General features: G+C 35.6%; 1 protein-coding gene across 1 annotated transcript in view; it reads left to right on the top strand.

The window, feature by feature from the left end:
- Positions 1-14,970, top strand: part of LOC135207263 (uncharacterized) — a 60,956-nt gene extending 45,986 nt beyond the window's left edge. The window contains exon 3 of the mRNA XM_064238916.1: positions 13,460-14,970. Coding sequence (XP_064094986.1) covers positions 13,460-14,478 — 1,019 coding nt within the window. The 3' untranslated portion in view covers positions 14,479-14,970. The remainder of the gene's footprint in view (positions 1-13,459) is intronic.
- The last annotated feature ends 4,105 nt before the right edge of the window (positions 14,971-19,075 follow it).

The raw sequence follows: 19,075 nt of genomic DNA, 5'->3' as shown, positions 1-19,075 counted from the left end.
CGCGTCCATTTGGGCCTTTTTCTTATTATCATAACAAAGAAGAAAATGCCGTATTAACAAGTAGTCACTCACCTGAGGAAGACGGCGAACAACTGGTGATGACTCAGCGGATCTTAGAGCTTTTCATGATAAGGTTATTTCCTTTTATATTTCTCGTGTAATTCGAAAGAAACTTCTTTTCGTTCTCAGTTTTTGGTGTTGCAACTCAACGTTCGTGGGTTATGCCGAATCACCATTGCCCAACGACTTCTTATCCTCAGTGAGATCGCATGATGAAAATTCTCATCTCACTTGGACTGGAATGAAATTTGTTTTCGATCAGTCACCTACTAAAGTTTCGCCATAGTTCAATCAGTAATCATAAAAAGTTTGCAAAGTAATTCAGCCATAATTATAACGTCAGACATGAAAACACATATGTCCTCATTTTAGTCTTGTGGTGAATCACAACAAAGCCGTCATAGTTCACAATATGAGCAGAGAACATCGTAATATCCATAGTCACAATCAGTTGCTTTGTCAGTTGCAACAAGTATTACGTGTACAGATTTTCTGATAAATAAGCGTTACTTTCTACTTTCTTTAAGCAGTTTATTCGCCATGTTATTTCCACACCCCAAGTAATGTGTGCACACGAAAGAACATTATGAATGGGAGGTCGAGTCTGCATAAGTTCATAGGTTTGAAGTCCATTTATTACATAAGTATAGGAATGTTGGGAGGTGAAAGCCTCACTCGCATGTTCATATTGTCTCATTTTAGTCAAGTAGATTCGCATTTTTTGAGGGTGACGAAAAAACGTGGTCATGAAATTTTGCATGGTGAAATATTCGAGAATGTTTGTTAATTTTATGCAATTTGCCACAGTGCATGCGCAGTTGTTTGCACAACGATAATAATTTCAACTCCTGCCCACCCCCCGCCGCCCCCTACCCCAAAAAAGCTCAATTTGGCGTCTGGTAAAAGTATCTTGTTATTTTAAGAGTTGCGGAGTGTAGCTGCATTTATTCGAAATCATCTGGTAAAAAAAGACTATATCTTAAGAGATAAGGGAAATGATCACATGAAATCTGGAAGCAATGGCGCATTTTGCAATCACATTGCAGTTTTGACCAGTCACTGCTGTCTAAAGACAAGATGTTACAAGAATGCTTTGTCATTATCAGAAAATTTTGAATATTATCCTCAGAGTCCGAGTGCTATTTCTTTTAAAGGAATTGCGCAAAATATTAATAAAAACGAAGAACTGAATGATGACATGACATTGCTGACGCGCGCAAAACTCGGATTTCATCGTTCTTTCAACGTCCAGGTGAAGAATTTTTCTTTTTTTTTCTTAAATAAAACCATAACCTATTTAACGCTTGTGTGGAGATTTAGGATCTTGTTACTTCTTCATTTAGATTATATAGTTTAGACTTTTCTATAAATGGTTGTCTCTCCACATCTATAAGAATACTTTTTTTCTAATGATGTTGAAGGGGGGGGGGGGGAGGGGGGGGGGGGAGACATAGATTTCCTTTTGAAAACAGGTCAACTCTTGAGATCCCGCCTAGATATGAGAACTACAAAGGGCAGTGGAGGATGACATCACTTTTCTTTCTATATCCTTAACCTTTACATAAATCTGGGATGGTTCAACTTCATAAATTACTACTGTAGAATGAGTTTTATGCAAAATGAAGAGGTTTTCTCCGCCCCATTCAAAGATACACCCCAATCAAGAGCAAACAAATCGAGAGCGAGATTCTGAGGAGAGCTGAGAAGGAAGAGAAAATGATTTGTGACGAGTAGAATAATCTGAAAATGAATAAGTGTAAAAATTAAAATTTTGAAGTTCATCTATACACAGAAGGAGAACTTTGAGAGGCCCTGATTGGCACAGAAAAAGGGCCTGATACACAACCATCGAATAGAACAGAAACTGAATAACTGAATTAGAAGCTTGGAACGAATTTATCACTGGAAGGAGTGAATATCCATAGGAACAGAGCTTGCTTGGTTAACAGCATCTTATGCCAGACCATGTCAATGGTCTTAGGCATGTTGAAAGCAATGCCATGACTTTGCACGAGTACCGTAGAATATATCACCAGTTGGTTTTGCCTTATGCGACTAAGACTGATGGCAGAGGAAAGTCTGTGAGACCCTAAGTGTTTTAGGTGGAGAGCATCTTCCTTTTATACGAATATCTTTCTTAAACTTCTTGATTCATCTCATTCAGAAAACAATTTCACACCAACCGAGAAAGTTTAGTGAGGGGTTAATCACATTGTTTTAGAAAAAGAGAAAAAGGTCATGTGAATCAGGTACGGGTTATCAGGAATGATGAGATTTGTAAGGATAGAAAAGAATGAGTAAAGAATATGGTGATTGCGATGCCTTAATAAAATACCGGGAAGGTGGACAAAACATTAAATTAGGCGTAAACACCAAGAATAATGAAAATCAAGAACTTACGAAAACTAAGCATTCAAATTAAGATCAATTCTTAGGTCAATATATATTTAATTGATCTAAGAATAGCAGAGAATAACAAGAGGATAACTTATATGACTGGTTTTCCAATGGTGCCTAGTACAGCGGATTGTCGCAAACAACCGTCAACGAGGGTTCTGTAGCTGTAGTAGGTCCACTTTGAGGAGGTCATTCGTTTCCCCATGTCTTGTACGGTTCTCTTATTTGCCTTATATTCCGCAAATAAATGTGAGTAACCGGGTTTCAAAATAAAGTCCACTGGTGATAATAAAACCCAGGAGTATGGACGTTGTTATCATTTGATGTTCTTATAATTTATAACTTTGGTTTTAAAACTGGCAATGCCATCAAAAACTTAAAGTGGGAAATTGTGCACACAATACGGTAACAAATGATCTTTTCATGTATCTTTACATTGCTTGATTATATTAGAGGGTGGGACTGGGCCAATATATTTCGATAATCGGATGCACCAAGTTAAAAAAAAAAATGGTTATCGAAATACTCCGGAATTAGTACAACCGGTTCTGTCCGGAAATGACATTTCCCTTTCTCTTCCAATTATGTAGATGTTTCGTTTTTCATTGCTTTCACGACACAGGCGTAAAACAAAGTGCGTGCTTCTTGCTGCAGAGCGATAAATTTAGATCGATGTTCTCTTTTTTTTTTTCTGAGAGCGCTGCTTTCAGCACCAGACTTGCAGATGTTGAGCTCTTTTATTGTCAATTATGCAGTTTTATAATTAAGGAGAAAACAGGATGAATAAAAGTTGCGACCACCTGGAGCGTAAAACGTTCAGCTCGTCTTTCATCACCTAATATATTTTTCCTTCATTTTACGTTTTCTTTTTTGCGCAGTTTCCGATGCAAAAGAATTCTTTTCTCCAGTTTCCAGTCAGAAGAAAGATTCAATATGTTTTTTTTTTATTTTGCACAGATTTTTTCTTCTTATCTTCACTTTGTTCATTTCTTCTTTCTGTGAAAACTAAGCAGGTTCCTCGTTTTTCCTCAGGAAGCCAAGCCGACCAAAACGGGAATACGACAGAAAATATAAAAGAGTTTTATGAACAGCTTATACTGAAGTTGGGCGTTGCATTCCTAATATCAGAATGGTGGTTTTTGCTCCTATATTTAGCCCAACTCTGCATTGAAAGGAGATAACTTACATTTTAATCAGACTATGACTACAGGAGTTCTTAATTTCCTAACAACTTACGCCCAGGTTTACTAAAGCAAGAAGAAGAGAAGACAAATGAGAAGAAGCTTCTATTTTGTTAACGAAACTGGCTGCGTTGCAGCAGACACAACGAGTGACTGTCTCATTGAGAAAGTCATTGCCAGACCTAAATAGGAGCAGGCGATAAGGGAACAGATGACGAAACGTTTTGAAGGACGTTTTCATGATAACATGCATTACACAATCACTGTGGTCTTGCACAGAAATCGATTTTTATTGTGGACTATAAATTACGTTTATTCGCACAGAAGAAAAATATATAGAGGTGGTAGAGTTAATCATAAACAGTAGGTCATCCACCTATAGGTGTGTCGTGTTTCTCAGAGAAGTCTCAATCAATTATATTTTCCAAAAAGAAGAATGGTTGCAAGCGGCATCTCATTATTCAGAGTTCTGGGAATCAAGGGGGAAATCACCATGAACTTTGACTTCTTGCATTTCATTTTCCATTCACTTTTCCTGCAAACACAAATGAATGCGTGTGGCTGAAAGGATTTGCTAAATTCTGTACGATGTCATTTTGTTCGCGTTGCATGATGTAGGTAACTGCCCGTCTCCTGTTTGGGCTACTCACTCCAAAAGGAATGTTTATATATATATATATATATATATATATATATATGTAGTTTATACTAGTATATATATATATATATATATATATATATATATATATATATATATATTATAGTAACGTTCCTTACGGAAATTAAAACTCGAGATAGTACGCACACTCACAGACACATACTACTATATAATAAATATATATATATATATATATATATATATATATATATATATATATATATACAATACAAATGTATGTATGTGTGTGTGTGTGGTATTGTCTCGAGTCGATTTAATTTTCTTAGGGAGCGTTACTATGTCACCTTTCAATGCAATTCCGGTCTTTCATGGAAATGCCACTCACATGGCTGTTGTAACAGAAAATCTTTGAAAAGAACCCACAGACACAGACCTCTATATTATAGTCAAATGACGGGCCAGCGTTACCTTGAATTACTGACTCACGTGACTGTTGTGATACTAGAAATTTAACGGACGCAAATTTTATTATTACATTTCCGTTCCCTTTCGTAACCCGCGTCAGCTTTTTGTACGGATATTTGTCAATGTTCTCCTTTGTTTTTAACCTTTATTAACCAGTCTGGTGCAATTTGTTATTTCAAAATCTTGACAATTCCACCATCAATGTATTTTCGACACCAACGAGCCGTTGCAACGAGTTTGGGGGCTTTTTTAAAGGATAACACGACAGCTGTTGCTGTCATCACTAATGACAATGTGAGCCCGCTTTGCAAAAACATCATAAGTCTTACATCCTCTTTATACTGTATATAAAACCTAGTCAGGTGTTCATCGACCCCTTCTGTGATGCACTACCTTCTAGTCCTCTTTCTCCCTTTTCTCCTTCATTTCAAGAAATATACGCCTTTTATTCATCCTACCTTCTACCTTCCTCCCTGTATGATCAAACCACCTCAAAACACGATCTAACCCTAATGCACATAAACAATGTACACAATTCATTTAACGATCTTCCACGTTTTCTTTCATTCATTTGCACAGAACAAACAAATTTCACTTTCATAATAATTACTATTTCCCATTGATAGACACCAACTTCTTTCCCTGACACCTTTTCTCTTATTTTTAACATTTACTCTCTCAAAATTCCACATTTTTCATCTACTCCTGTCCCGACTTCTCTAAACCTGCAATCCACATACATATTAATTAAATTTGAATTGAAACATAATCCAGCCCTTATCATACTATCATTCAGTATCTCTTTGTACCAGGTTAATTGCTTTGAGACTTGGCACATCTAATATCCTTTCCTTTTAATCTAGAGATGGGAAACAACATAAAATCAAAGCTTTAGATGCTACGTAGTCATTTATTTATTAATTTCTCTTCCAGCTACCGTTAATCCTAATCAATTTTTAACCAAATATGTCTTATGATCAGCGGGCACAAAAAACTTCCAAAACACTTACACTTGGTACTTGTAGATCCAAGTAGATTTTCCTATGTTTAGATTTGCCGTGTTCCTTCTCCCAACCACCGTGGTCATTTCGCTTACTCGGGGAGTAAGCCTACAAACTACTTTGTTGTTGTTGTTGGGGGGATAGGAAAGATCTATGGAAGAGCCTAGAAAGGTCGAAAACGGTGTTTTGCGTTGAGATAAAGATACAGGTATTTTAGGATAGGCTATTTATAATTTATTTATTAGAATGAAAATAAATAACCTGTGTGTTAAACAGTGCAGAAAAATTATTTCTAATAAAATACAGCATATTTATTTTAATATTCGTTGGTGAAACAAAGCACTACTTGACCGTAGATTTTAGCAAGGTTTAATTTATGTTAAAATTTACAAATATAAGCATAATTTTATTTTTAGTTGGTGTAACCAGGCACAACTTGACCATAGAGTTCAGCAAGTTTTAATTTACATTTAAGGTTATGAATATAATGTTTACAACTTGTGTGTGAAGGGAAAATCTAGCACGTGTCTCGAGTAAGCTGGAGGTCGGATCACACCTTGTTTTTAAAGAGTACATCCTCAGCAATTGAGTTTACAATGGTCTATTTAGCCTGGGTAGATATTTAGACCTCACATTTCTGTAAGAAATGGCTGTGCCGTACTTTTATTTCTTATATTTATTAGCATTCTGTGTGGCATCGTTTTATATCTACATTGCAAATCTTTGTCTATTCCCCGTTATAGTTTTTCCCAGTGGCTGTATAGCACTTGTAATAATAATATTTGACAAGAGAAACTTTTTACTGTCGTAAAAGAAGCTTTCGTGAAATGATACATTCCTTGGTAACTGGTACAGTACAGTGGCGTAAGTAGCGTTAGTGACGTCCGGGACAGACCCTGAAAGTGCCGCCCCATTCCCGTCCTAAAAAGTACTCGAGTGGTTAGAATGAAACGCACATTTTAAGCCGTTGTCAAAAACCGCTTACTGTCCAACAGCAGAGTCGCTAAATTGCTGTTTAGTGTTCCGACCAGACGTAATATGCTATAAAATCTAGAATTATGCTACACCAGACCTGCTCAAAAGATGCTAGAGTGAAGCAACCCCTGACAGTGCCACCCGGGCGGACAGCACCCCCCCCCCTCAGTTCTTTTCTTAAATGTAGCTTATTGGTTCCGTTTGTCATTTAATTCTAATTAAAACGAAAGAAGAGAAGTTCTGTCAGTTAACAGCTCGACTAGTACATTCACTGGAACGTTTAGTGAACACGTTCCAAACATTTTGGGTACAGTCCACTGCCGATTTGGCTGTCTGGCATTCAGCCATTTGGCTGAGTTGCATGCAATTTAATGTTACGGTAGGTCATTCAGTTTATATACTACGTTAGTTAATTAGTAGTCCTGTGGGTGGGGGGGGAGGGGGGGTGAATCTTTGTCTTTTTTTTTTTAGGCTAGTTTCAAGCAAGGTAAAGATCAAGCTTTTTTTGTGCAAGACATTGCGTTGCTTGGAAAGTCTGTTATTATATGTGGAATACGCCTTCGCTTACATTCAGAGGGGTGATTTTTCTAGGAGGTAAATATATGGACTGCGAATTTTTTTAAACTGTGAAACAAAATGTAGTTTTGACTAAAGTTGGCACGCCTGTAGTACCTACAATTTACGGTGGCTATCTGGAATCATCTTCGACAGAGAGAGAGAGAGAGAGAGAGAGAGAGAGAGAGAGAGAGAGGAGAGAGAGAGAGAGAGACGCTTCATGGTGTAGCATTGCTCCTATATTAATTACCTTTTGATAATAGAATCTGAAATGGTGATAACAAAATGGCGTGTTACTTCACAATTCGGTTAACATGAGGTTATGAATCCAAATTCCAATTAGACGCCGATCTGGGGCAAGTGAGACTCGCAGGACCACTTTCTCATACACAACTATTGTCATTTATTATGTCAAATTCAAATTCGTGTTCTTTACAAGCTTTGCTCGTATTCAGACGTCTTACCTTTTTGAACTTGATATAGATCACCCCTTTTCAGTTGGTTGTCTCCTGTGACGTCATCTGGATTGTATTTATTTATGCTCTCTGACTTCAACCAAAAATGCAAATACGCATCATGACTCTCTTTTTTATTGCTTCAGGCTACATTCACCAGACAGTCTTCATTGCCGTGCAAGAAGCTTTTACGTTCCTTATGGTCAGGCATAAAATATGAACATTTTATTACATAATGGCAGTGAAAATGAAGGGAAGAAAGAAGAGCAAGAACTTTATTTGAATCTGCGTGCATTTTTCCTCATACAATATGAGCGCTTAATGGTTATTAAATGAACGCTTTGAAGGTATTAAGTAAAGACACTGGAAAAAATCATCTTAACTGTACACGTCTCCATTACTCTTACATTTTATTATCACCGACCCAAACTTCCTGTAGTAATATATAATAATAGTAATAATAAGGTAAAAGAGTTGGAAACGAAAGTGGATCGGGCTTACGCACGAAAACCGGTTTATCATGCGGATGAGGCAAACCCCAATCACGACGCTTATCGGAGAGTGAAAGTTCACCTCGCTTAATCAGGCAAGGTGGAAGACCTGCGGCTCTATTAGGAAACATTCCCCAGCCTCACAACACCCCCCACCCACCCACCCACCCCGGCCCCCTTCTCCCTGTAGCCTCCCCCCACCCCATTCCACCTATGCCCCTTCCCCTCGACTGAGGTGCTGAGCTAAGACATGATACGAGCCTTTTTCAATTAGCGAACTTTCGAAAACAGAAAAGCATTTGAAACGGAATGAATATTTGAAAATAAAGCATTTCGAGATGAATGAATATTTGAAAACGAAACATTTGGAGATGAATGAATAATTAAGAATAAAGCCATTTCGAGAATATTTGAAAAAGAAACATTTGGAGATGAATGAATAATTAAGAATAAAGCATTTCGAGATTAAAATTTTTTTGAAAAAGAAACATTTGAAGATGAATGAATAATTAAGAATAAAGCATTTCAAGATGAATGAATATTTGAAAATAAAGCAATTCGAGATGAATAAATATTAAGAAATAACAATTTTAATGGACAATCTAAAATGCTCTTTCGCCCTGCACTGCTTTTTTGGCTTCTTAAAAGGTTAAAATATCTGTAGCTTTTCTGACAGATAGTCGCAACGTTATCAATATATGAGAGAGAGAGAGAGAGAGAGAGAGAGAGAGAGAGAGAGAGAGAGAGAGAGAGAGTTCCGCAATGTAAGTCTAAGAAGCAAAAATTACTAGAACCTTAGAAACCGCAAAACAGGAATTGCTTATTTGTATATAAAGGCGGAAGGTAGCTAAACAAAGAGCTATTTTTCTAGTAATGAGTAAGAGCTTGCTAACTTTGCTGAGAAAAGCAGAACAAATCAATTAAGAGTTGAGCGGCTAAATTCAGCCTATGAATAAGCTTAAAGTAAATGGAAAGCAAATTAATTGTTAAAAAGACAAACAACTCTTACAAAAGACAGTAGTGTAAACAGGAGTCTTCAATTTCTATTTGCTCGCGAAGACAAACGTTGCTTTCTCATGCATGTGCTGAGGAGCCGATCTAAAAAAAATCACGCAGAGTGAAAACTCGGAAACAACAAAGGGTACATTTTGAAAGGCACACTCCACTGCATACTGCAGTTAAAGTTCTACATGTTATCTGCAAACGATTTTAATATTAATACATGAAAGCAACGCGTACGCAGAAACTATGTAATAGTGAACAGCTATTTGATTATCATAGCGATCTCTCTCTCTCTCTCTAATGCTGTATGGAATTAATTTCAGTGAATATGTAAAGAAAAAAATCTTGTGGTAAAAAAATAGTTACATCACCGCTGCCTTCGTTTGAAAAGAAGTGCAACATAGTATTTCTTACCGCCCTCGTAAAGTTACTTACGTTATCCATTATGATACCTGCCTTCAAAAAAGCTTTTGCAAAATTCGTTACGAGCCTCGTTAAAATGAACGAGAGCGTGGGAAACAGAAAATCGCAAGAAACAGAGGTTTTGTGATCTCGGTAACTGTACGAGATTACAATGCTAGCCCAGGGCCTATCCGCTAGCAACCGTCATGGTGTAGAGTTGTTCTTTTTTATTTTTTTTATTTCTTCCTCTTTTCGTCATAAAGAGAGACACCCTTCAACCTTATGGTGGTGAATGGCGAATGGCGAATGGGGCCTTCGAAGGTCGTATAGTGAATGTCAGCGGTTTCATTCGAAGTGACGACGGACAGATAATAAATGATCTGTATTTCTGTATTGTTATAAAATTCTGCGTCGTCATTCCTCGTACTCAGAAGATTTCTCCTTCATTCTTCATTGCAGGCTATCAAATAATTCTAAGGTAATCATTATAGTGCTTTGTGCAGCCCCTTCCAAAAGCTTTGTCGATTTCCATTAATTTGATAAACTTTTAATGACAACGTTTCAGCTGTTTTTCTTTCTGACACGCCTGCTGTGGACTTCTGTGAAAGTATTGACGTCATAGCCAGTTACTGATGCTTCTTTATTAGGCAGACTAGTCTTAGCAAAACCCCAAAAAAGAAAGAAAAAAAGAAAGATTACTATTTACAGCGCAATCCCCATGACATGGTTGGCTTTTTTTAATGAAGAATTTTTTAACTTCCTTATCTATTTTCATGTACGGTTAATATTCACCTAGAACGCAACTATTATTATTAAATACCTATGCGTACATGTAGTGTTGCCAAATACACATGGGAGTAAAATGCTTCACTAAATAGTGTCTGGCAAATATAACAGTGAACTACATCTTAACTAATTTTAGCTAGTTGAAAAAATAATAATTTAATCTTTATTATTTTATTACTTTTAAAACCTTTTTTAGGCAAATTACACAATAATTTGTTCTTGGCGAACATCGACCCGTCAATTAGACCTTCAATTCGTGTTATTTTATTTTTCTTGAAGGCAGTCACTAAATTTTAGCTAATCAGGTTTGAAATAATATACAAATGAGCTTCCTACATGGAAACTACCTTTTTTTTGCCTTTCAAAACATCTGTCCGAGATGATCAGGCTCGATTTTAATGTTGCCCTAACTAAAAGACGTAACAAGCAGACAAAAAAAAAAAAAAAAAAAATTAAGCTGGTTGAAGATTTATCTCAGTCTTTCCTGTTAGAATTACACATCTCAAAATAATATATATATAATATATATATATATATATATATATATATATAATATATACATATATATATATATAGATATATATATATATATATATATATTATATATATATTATATATATCACACTATATATCCCTATATATATATATAATATCTATATATAATATATATATATATATATATATATACAACAAACTAAATATTATATATAATAAGGAGTGTTGTTTGTATCTTTGTGCACTATAGAAATCGGAACCGCTTGACCGATATAGACGAAAACATTTAACCCAACCCGGATAACAGAGTAGGTTTCAAACCCGTACCCCAACCACCCTTCCCCCTTACCCACTCCCTTTGCAACATATGCGGTAAATAAACTTTACGGGTTCATCAGACTTCATTTCATGTACTCGAGACAGTAGAAATATATTACTGAAAATAGTTTTCAGTCACAGCACAGTAATACCTGGTTAAAGGGGAAGTTACCATAGTAATACCTAGATAAAAAGGACAAACAGAATAGTAATACCTAGTTAAAGGTGCCAGACAGCATAGTAATACCTGGATAAGAGGGACAGTCACCACAATAATACCTGGATAAAAGGGACAAACAGCACATAAATATCTGTCAGTTTACCTAGACTGTTCGAAGGGTTAACATTCGAATGAAAAAAGTAGAACTGTTAGTCAGACCGTCAACGAAACCCATCCCCTCTCCCTTCTTCCCCCTTTCCCTTTGGCTTCCTCCCTTTCCCTTTCCCTTCCTTCCTTTCCTTCCCTTCCTTCCCTTTCCCTTTCCTTCCCCCTTCCTCCTTTCCCTTCTTCCGCTTCTTCTTCTTTCCTCCTTTCCCTTCCTTTCCCCTTTCTTCCTTCTTCCTTTCCCTTCTTCCTCCTTTCCCTTCTTCCTCCTTTCCCTTCTTTCTCGCCCTACATGTAGACCAGGGGTTTTCAACCTTTTCCTCCCCAGGTACGCTTTCGGGAATTTGTATTGTCAGTAATGTACCCCCTTCACTTTGTATAACGTGGAAAACAAAACCAACTCAGAAAAACTGTACAGAGGGGAAGTAAGTACATAACTCTCCTGACACAACCAATAATACTGTAAACAGAAAGAATTCCATTAAAAAATAGACAATTTATTTTATAATCATTTACCTCTGGTTATACAGTAAATGTGCTCAAGTTTATGGTACCGAGTTGCAAAAACAAAATAGTACATTATTATTACATCAGCTGCAAACAGTTTTAAACAGTTTTCATTAACTATCCTAGTTGGCCGAGGAGCAATATTTGTTAAAGCACATTGAAGGTCGGCATCTAACATTCATTCGAGTGCCATGGGAAGTGCGTACCCAGGTTGAAAACCCCTGAAGTAGACTGTCATCCAGAGTTTTCCCTGGCAGTGACGGGGTTGGTCAGCTAGTATATATATTAATATATATATACATATATTATATATATAATATATATATATATAACATAATATATATATATATAATATATATATTATATCTATATATATCTATATATATAACATATATATATATTATATATATATTATATTCATATATATATGAGCTGAAATGTAATTGTCATTCAAAAAAAAATTTTAACACAAAACAAATGTCTACATGACGCTATGAACAAGTAAATCTGTAATTTGCATGAAAAAGGTTTAAAAGCTACAAATTAATAATAAAGGTTAAAAATATATCTATCTATCTATCTATCTATCTATCTATCTATATATATATATATATATATATATATATTATATATATATATATATATATATATATTCAATTGCATTCCACATAGGAAAATAAAAGAGTTGTTTTTAGAAAATGTCCAACGGTTTCGTCCTTCAATGGACCTCTTTTTGGAGCGTTTATTAATAAACCTTCTAAGAAGAGTTCCACTGGAGTACGAAACTGTTTGGCATTATCTAAGAAAAACTCTTTTCACTTTCCTATGTGGAATACAACTGAATTACCATATCTTCCTTTCTAAGATTCCTAATATATATATATATATATATATATATATATATATATATATATATATATATATATATATATATTATATATAATATATATATATATATATATATATATATATATTATATGTGTGTGTGTGTGTGTGTGTGTTAGTCCTTAAAACAGCTGATAATAGGAGTCAATTATATATATATATATATATATATATATAGTATATATCTATATAGATATATATATTATATATATATAGATATATCATATATATATATATATATATATATATATATATATATATATATATATATTTGTAAATTATATGTGATATTTAACCACGGATATTAAGAAGCAAGTCCTGGTTGATCTCGGAGCAGGACGAATGTTGTTTTATATATCGCAAACAACCGTTGGCACTATTGAGAAACATCTTGTCGCCTAAGAACCTTAGAGCTTCCATAATGATTTGATGACGTTTAAGTTTGCTTAGATAATGTATATTGCCTATAATATAATAGTAACATTGTTAGTTATCATTGGTATTGGATTTATCGTAACACCGTTTTATTTTATTTTCCAGGTTTAGCAACAACGCTGGTGCTGATTTTACTGCAAGGTTTCGTCCATGTAGCTGAAGGAGGACCCGTCCAGCCCAAGCCGATAACCGGACCTTCCTTTTCACCTCTGGAAAAGAAGGATGTCAGTGACGATGACATAACTGAGCATTTTAATTCAAAATTTTTCAGGGACATGGTTTACACCAGTTATGACCTAACAGCACTAGAATCTCTTCAGAAATCTTCAGAGTTTCCGTCAGAAGCCCTTGGAGATGGAGAAGATGCTTGGGAAGAGGCTGAAGCGCAGTCAACTCTTTCAGGTGGAGAGAGCCAAGAATGGGTTTCCTCAGCTCCTGACAAAGAAAATAAGAAGGACCTGATAGAAAAATATATCTCGATTGTTACTCCAGCTGCGCAAAGAGACGCTGCTGAGACTGGAAATATGGTTTACACTGAGGCTGTAAAATTGCCCACAGATGACAAAACAGCGTTCTTTGTTTCAGACGAAAGTATGAAAAAAGGAAAGAAAGAAAAATATATTTGGATTGCTATACCAGACTGGACGAGAAGTTGGAAGGCCGCTCAAAGGGACCTGGAGGCCACTGTACCAATCACAGCATTCTCAGAAACTGCTGCTCAAAAGGAGGCTTCTAGTTCAGTACCATCGTTTATTCAATTCAAAGAAGCAACTGGAGAAGAAGGCAATGAAGGATCTCCCACAGATGCCTCCGACCACAAAAAGGACACATATTCCTGGTATGCTGTGCCAGAGAAGAGAGGTATCCAGCAGGCTACTCATCAAGACAGTGATGTTGGTACTCTCACCTCTGATGTTACCAGGCATCATCGCCAAAAGAGATTCGTCACCCCTTATAAGTTACGTCTGATTGCTGTACCAGTTAGCATCTTTAATTACCTTGGCTTCTTGCCAATCAAAATTCCTGGTCTTCCTTATCATGACGAACTCCCACCTTCTGATTACACTTACTATAACACCATGCATGACCTTAGAACACAGGAGAGAGTCAAGTATTTCTTCTAGATACCTAAGGCTAATTGTTATCATTATGATTATTATTATTGTTGTAAATAACTGCCCTCCATACTGTTAATTATCAAATAGATGTAAGGATGTTGCTAAGCAATATTGTTTTGTATTTAAATGTTAGAAGAGGATATTTTATACTAAGATGCTGGGAAAGGAAAGAGGAGTATATTGAATAACAAGGGTAATTTCTCATCACCATGTAGAAAATCTTGTAAAAACATTGTTTCTCCAAGAATGCATAATAGTGCCAAAATTCACTCTTGAGAGATGAAAAAGTAAACGAGCTACATTGTGTTTCAGATTCAAAGCTTTCTGTTTTTGGAATTATCCTTGGAAACGGGTGCTGTCCTGTGACTGTGAATGACAAATTTTGTATAATGAACACACCTGGATTGCTTTATGCAACCAAAAATGTTTCCTCACGATAGCAATTGTACGAAGATATACTGCTCATCATTTTCCAGCCAAATACATATTCTAATTGACTTTTTTCTTTGATTTCCCGGTTGAATGTGCACATAGTATAATGAATGCTCTTTCACCAATGAAATATTATTTGATTACTGATAGCGACTCTTATTAAGATATTTTGTTCGAGAGAGTTTTGGAAGCTTGTGCCCATGGAACTCCTGCATCCCAACTGCATTAATAATGTGAAAACAACGAATCCAATTCGAGCATATTGTTTCTTCACAATTTAAGATTTTTAAATTTGTTCAGTATGTACACTGATTCAAATAGGCCATTAGGAGCTAATATATAATATACGGCAGGTGGAAATATCTGAAGGATATTAACCTGGCAACGGCCTACTAGCTTTCCATGCTCCATTTCATTTTTGTTCACTTCATATTACCGAAAACGTTTGCTCTTACATGGAAGCAAATGATTATTGATGAATATTATCGAAGGGAAATAACGACCAAACCAGACAACTGGCTTCATCTCGAGTAATATAACATTTATTACAAATCTGTGAAGTATATTGATACTGTTTGTACTTCAACACCTCAACAATGATAATTCATTTTTATTAGAACTCCTTATCCTTATGAGTATACATTCCTGTAGAGCGAGCCAAGAATGCCCCTACCACGATGCCCTGGTCTTCAAAGAATTGGATGTGCTCCCTGTTAGGAAAGATTGGTTTGAGTTTTGAAATTTATGCTGTCACACCAAGCACTGGGCCACTTTCGGCCACTCAGGCCTTAAACCAGAGAAAAGAGAGGCCTGGAATGGTTGGACAGCAATATAGAGATCCAGAAAATAAAGATGAAGTACAATGATCCAAAGGTGGAAACGCGAGAAAACACCAAAAGTTGCACTAAGAATTAATAGTGCAAGGGGTTGGACAGCATGATTGAAGAAATGAAATGGAACAGAGGTAAAGTAAAGGCTAAAAAGTGGTTGCAGATAGGGAGGGGCCGAAGGGACACTGCAGCACCTTTTAGTAATGCCTACAGTGCGTCACATGAGGTGCACTGACGTCACTACCCAACTGCTGGGGTGTGTAAAGGTGAAAACACAACAATGTGAAGAACAGAAAAGTACGCTAAAATACAAACTTCCTTAAGAAGGCCATAAAATAAAGGAATATCACATTAACAGCAATCGAGCAAAAAGAAAAAAAAGAAGGAAAAATAAGAAAAATAAAAAAAATAAAAGTTCCGATTCTTTAAAGCCGTATAAACTGTCTGTAAGTAATCCCTAACGTTTGGTGTTTTAAGTGCTTCAGGAAAGAAAGCACAAGTTAGAAGAGAATGCCATGAATTGTTGTCAGATACTTACGATCAAGTACGTGTTATTTACGCACTGTAAATCATTATTTGGAAGGACGGTGTAGTAAGACCTGACATTCTTAAGGTTTGTTTGAAGCAGATTTCAGCCTCATATCTACACCACTTAGTGATTCTTCTAGACAGCTTTGATTGCTTTCGTCTACTTTATTTTCCACAAATGAAAAGTCACTAAACAACAGTAACAAAATTGCAGAACTGCATCATCTGTGTCCTGCACTAAGCAACCACGTGCCTTGTAGACTAAATACGCAATGTTCCAAAGAGCTACTTTGTGGAACATGGGACACGATAAACTTACTTTCACAAAATCACCATTAGGAACAGGCCTCATCAGTTAGTACTTAAAATAGCAAAGGGGGTGTAGTATATATCCTGCAACACAATCCATGACGTTTATGATGGTCTTAAGGTTAACTGATCATGCCACGGCGACAATTAATCGATTAGAAATGGTGAGTCATTATTCATAACTATAGTCAAAGTTGTCATCAAAAGTACCAAGATTCTTCTACAACCAGTGTTTCTTAGTTTGTATGGTGTTTTTTTACATTGCATGGAACCAGTGGTTATTCAGCAACGGGACCAACAGCTTTACATGACTTCTGTACCACGTCGAGAGTAAACTTCTATCACCAGAAATACACATCTCTAACCCCTCAGTGGAATGCCCGAGAATCGAACTCGGGGCCACCGAGGTGGCAAGCCAAGACCATACCGATCACGCCAGTGAGGCGCTTCTACAATAAGTATATGAGATGTCAGGGAGCATGTCAAAATTTAAATAACTTAGATAGACACGTCCATTAACATTACAGGATACCGAAAGCGAGTTGGACACATCATTATCTTGGTCAACTAATATACTATTCTTAGCAACATAGTTGTATTTCCAAGTAATGATTACAAAATATAAGTCATTGCTATAACATCCAGAACTGTGTTTATTTACGTTCTGTGACACTTTATATATATATATATATATATATATATATATATATATATATATATATATGTATATATAAATATATCGTTCTAACTGTGGCAAAAAAAAAAAAAATGTAAGCACATAAACCATAAAAGGAAGCAGTAATCAAGACCATATACGAGCAGTCACTCACTCTATCCAACGTAACTTCTGGAATTTAATTTCAGGATGCCTTTCCAGAATCCGTTTACTGAATAAAATAGTCCAATTATTTATTGACTCTAAAAGATTTGCCTGGGAGAGTACTGGAAGAGCTGCAAAGTAATTTTTCACACTACCAATAAAATCCACCAGGGAGATTGTGAAGAAATTGCATTAGATATCTAATATGACATTTTCTCTTCTACCAACAACACCCTCCTCCCTCAATCTTATGTTATTCTGGGATTCTTAAAATACCTAACAGAAATTACACCTTCAACATTTTGAAAACTTTTTAGGACTATAATGTGGAATAGCGATCTCCGTGCCAAGCATGACCACGGGGTACCATGAAACTCTCTCCCTGCGTACTTTACAGACAAAACACTAAGGCAGCACACTGGCTTTTTTCCTTGTTTTATTACTATAAGAATATGCTATTTCATTACAGATAAGTTCATCGTTACTGTTAAAGATATTTTGAAATATTATTGTTCCCTATTCTATTGTCATTGAAGTAGTAACATTTTTATTCTAATCTGTATATATCACAAATGTTGGAATGAGTCTTGTAAACAAACCAACCACAGTAAATGCTAACAAAATCATTTTTTGCTATTCTAATGCTTTGGAACCATACCCGAGAGAACTGTTAAGTAAGGACTACCATACCATATGACGGTAACTTTGCCTAATTTGGATAAAACTGTTCTTAAAAGCAAGATGAAACAACAAAAATACCTGCCGCATCAATAGGCAGACGCCAAGCTAGGTCAAGATTAATTTCTTGCTACCATCCTAATCTTAGACTACCTTTTCCATGACATGATGATTCGATATCTTATACCACAGAGAAATTATTTTTATATATACTAAATCAAGTTGTACTTAACATCAGGTTTATATGATATAGCATCTTACAAAATGAGTAGGTACGAAATGTTTGGCGAAAGCATAAGCTGAACAAAGGATTGTTAAGCATAAAAAATACAAAATATTTCACCTTGAATCGAATAACAAAGCTTTTTTTTATATATAGTTTGTGTATATTGTCCTGAAATACTCTCAGAGTAACATGTTTTAAAGACGAAGCTCGTTGACACAAGTATTGTATAGGCCTATTTACTACTAAGCTTCTTTGATAAGGAACAAGGTAGTTTTAACTTTATATTATATAGCTCATAAAAGTCTGATAATGTTTAATTTCCTAATTATTTCTTCATAAATACAAATTGAACAAATATTTTTATAAAAAATTACTGAACTATTTTTTCTCTGTTTCATTACCTAATTTACTATGCAATGTTTGTTTCCCTTTTGAGTTTAATACTTTCATTATACAAAAATTCTACATCTACAAAAATAACTAATTATCGAGATGACTGGATACTGCCATGGCTCCTGGTTGCAAATTCCCAAACAGTAACCGAGTACCAAAACCTTCCCTGACAAAAAGCGGAATACCGTATCTTGAAAACTAACCATAAGATCTTGAAAATAATCTCATTATGTTTCCCACACCCAAATGACCTGTTAGTGCCTTCTATGTACTAACTTATTCTAGCCTAACCTAACCTAATAGCATGGGGAAAAAACTGGGACTTGTGCAATACTAGTCTACATCTCATTTTTCCAAGGAAAACTTGAAATTGTACAGAATTATTAT

This window comes from Macrobrachium nipponense, chromosome 32 (assembly GCF_015104395.2).
Source record: "Macrobrachium nipponense isolate FS-2020 chromosome 32, ASM1510439v2, whole genome shotgun sequence".
In the NCBI taxonomy this organism is placed as follows: domain Eukaryota; kingdom Metazoa; phylum Arthropoda; class Malacostraca; order Decapoda; family Palaemonidae; genus Macrobrachium; species Macrobrachium nipponense.
Note: the sequence above shows the minus strand (reverse complement) of the source record. Positions and strands in the feature narration are given on the sequence as shown.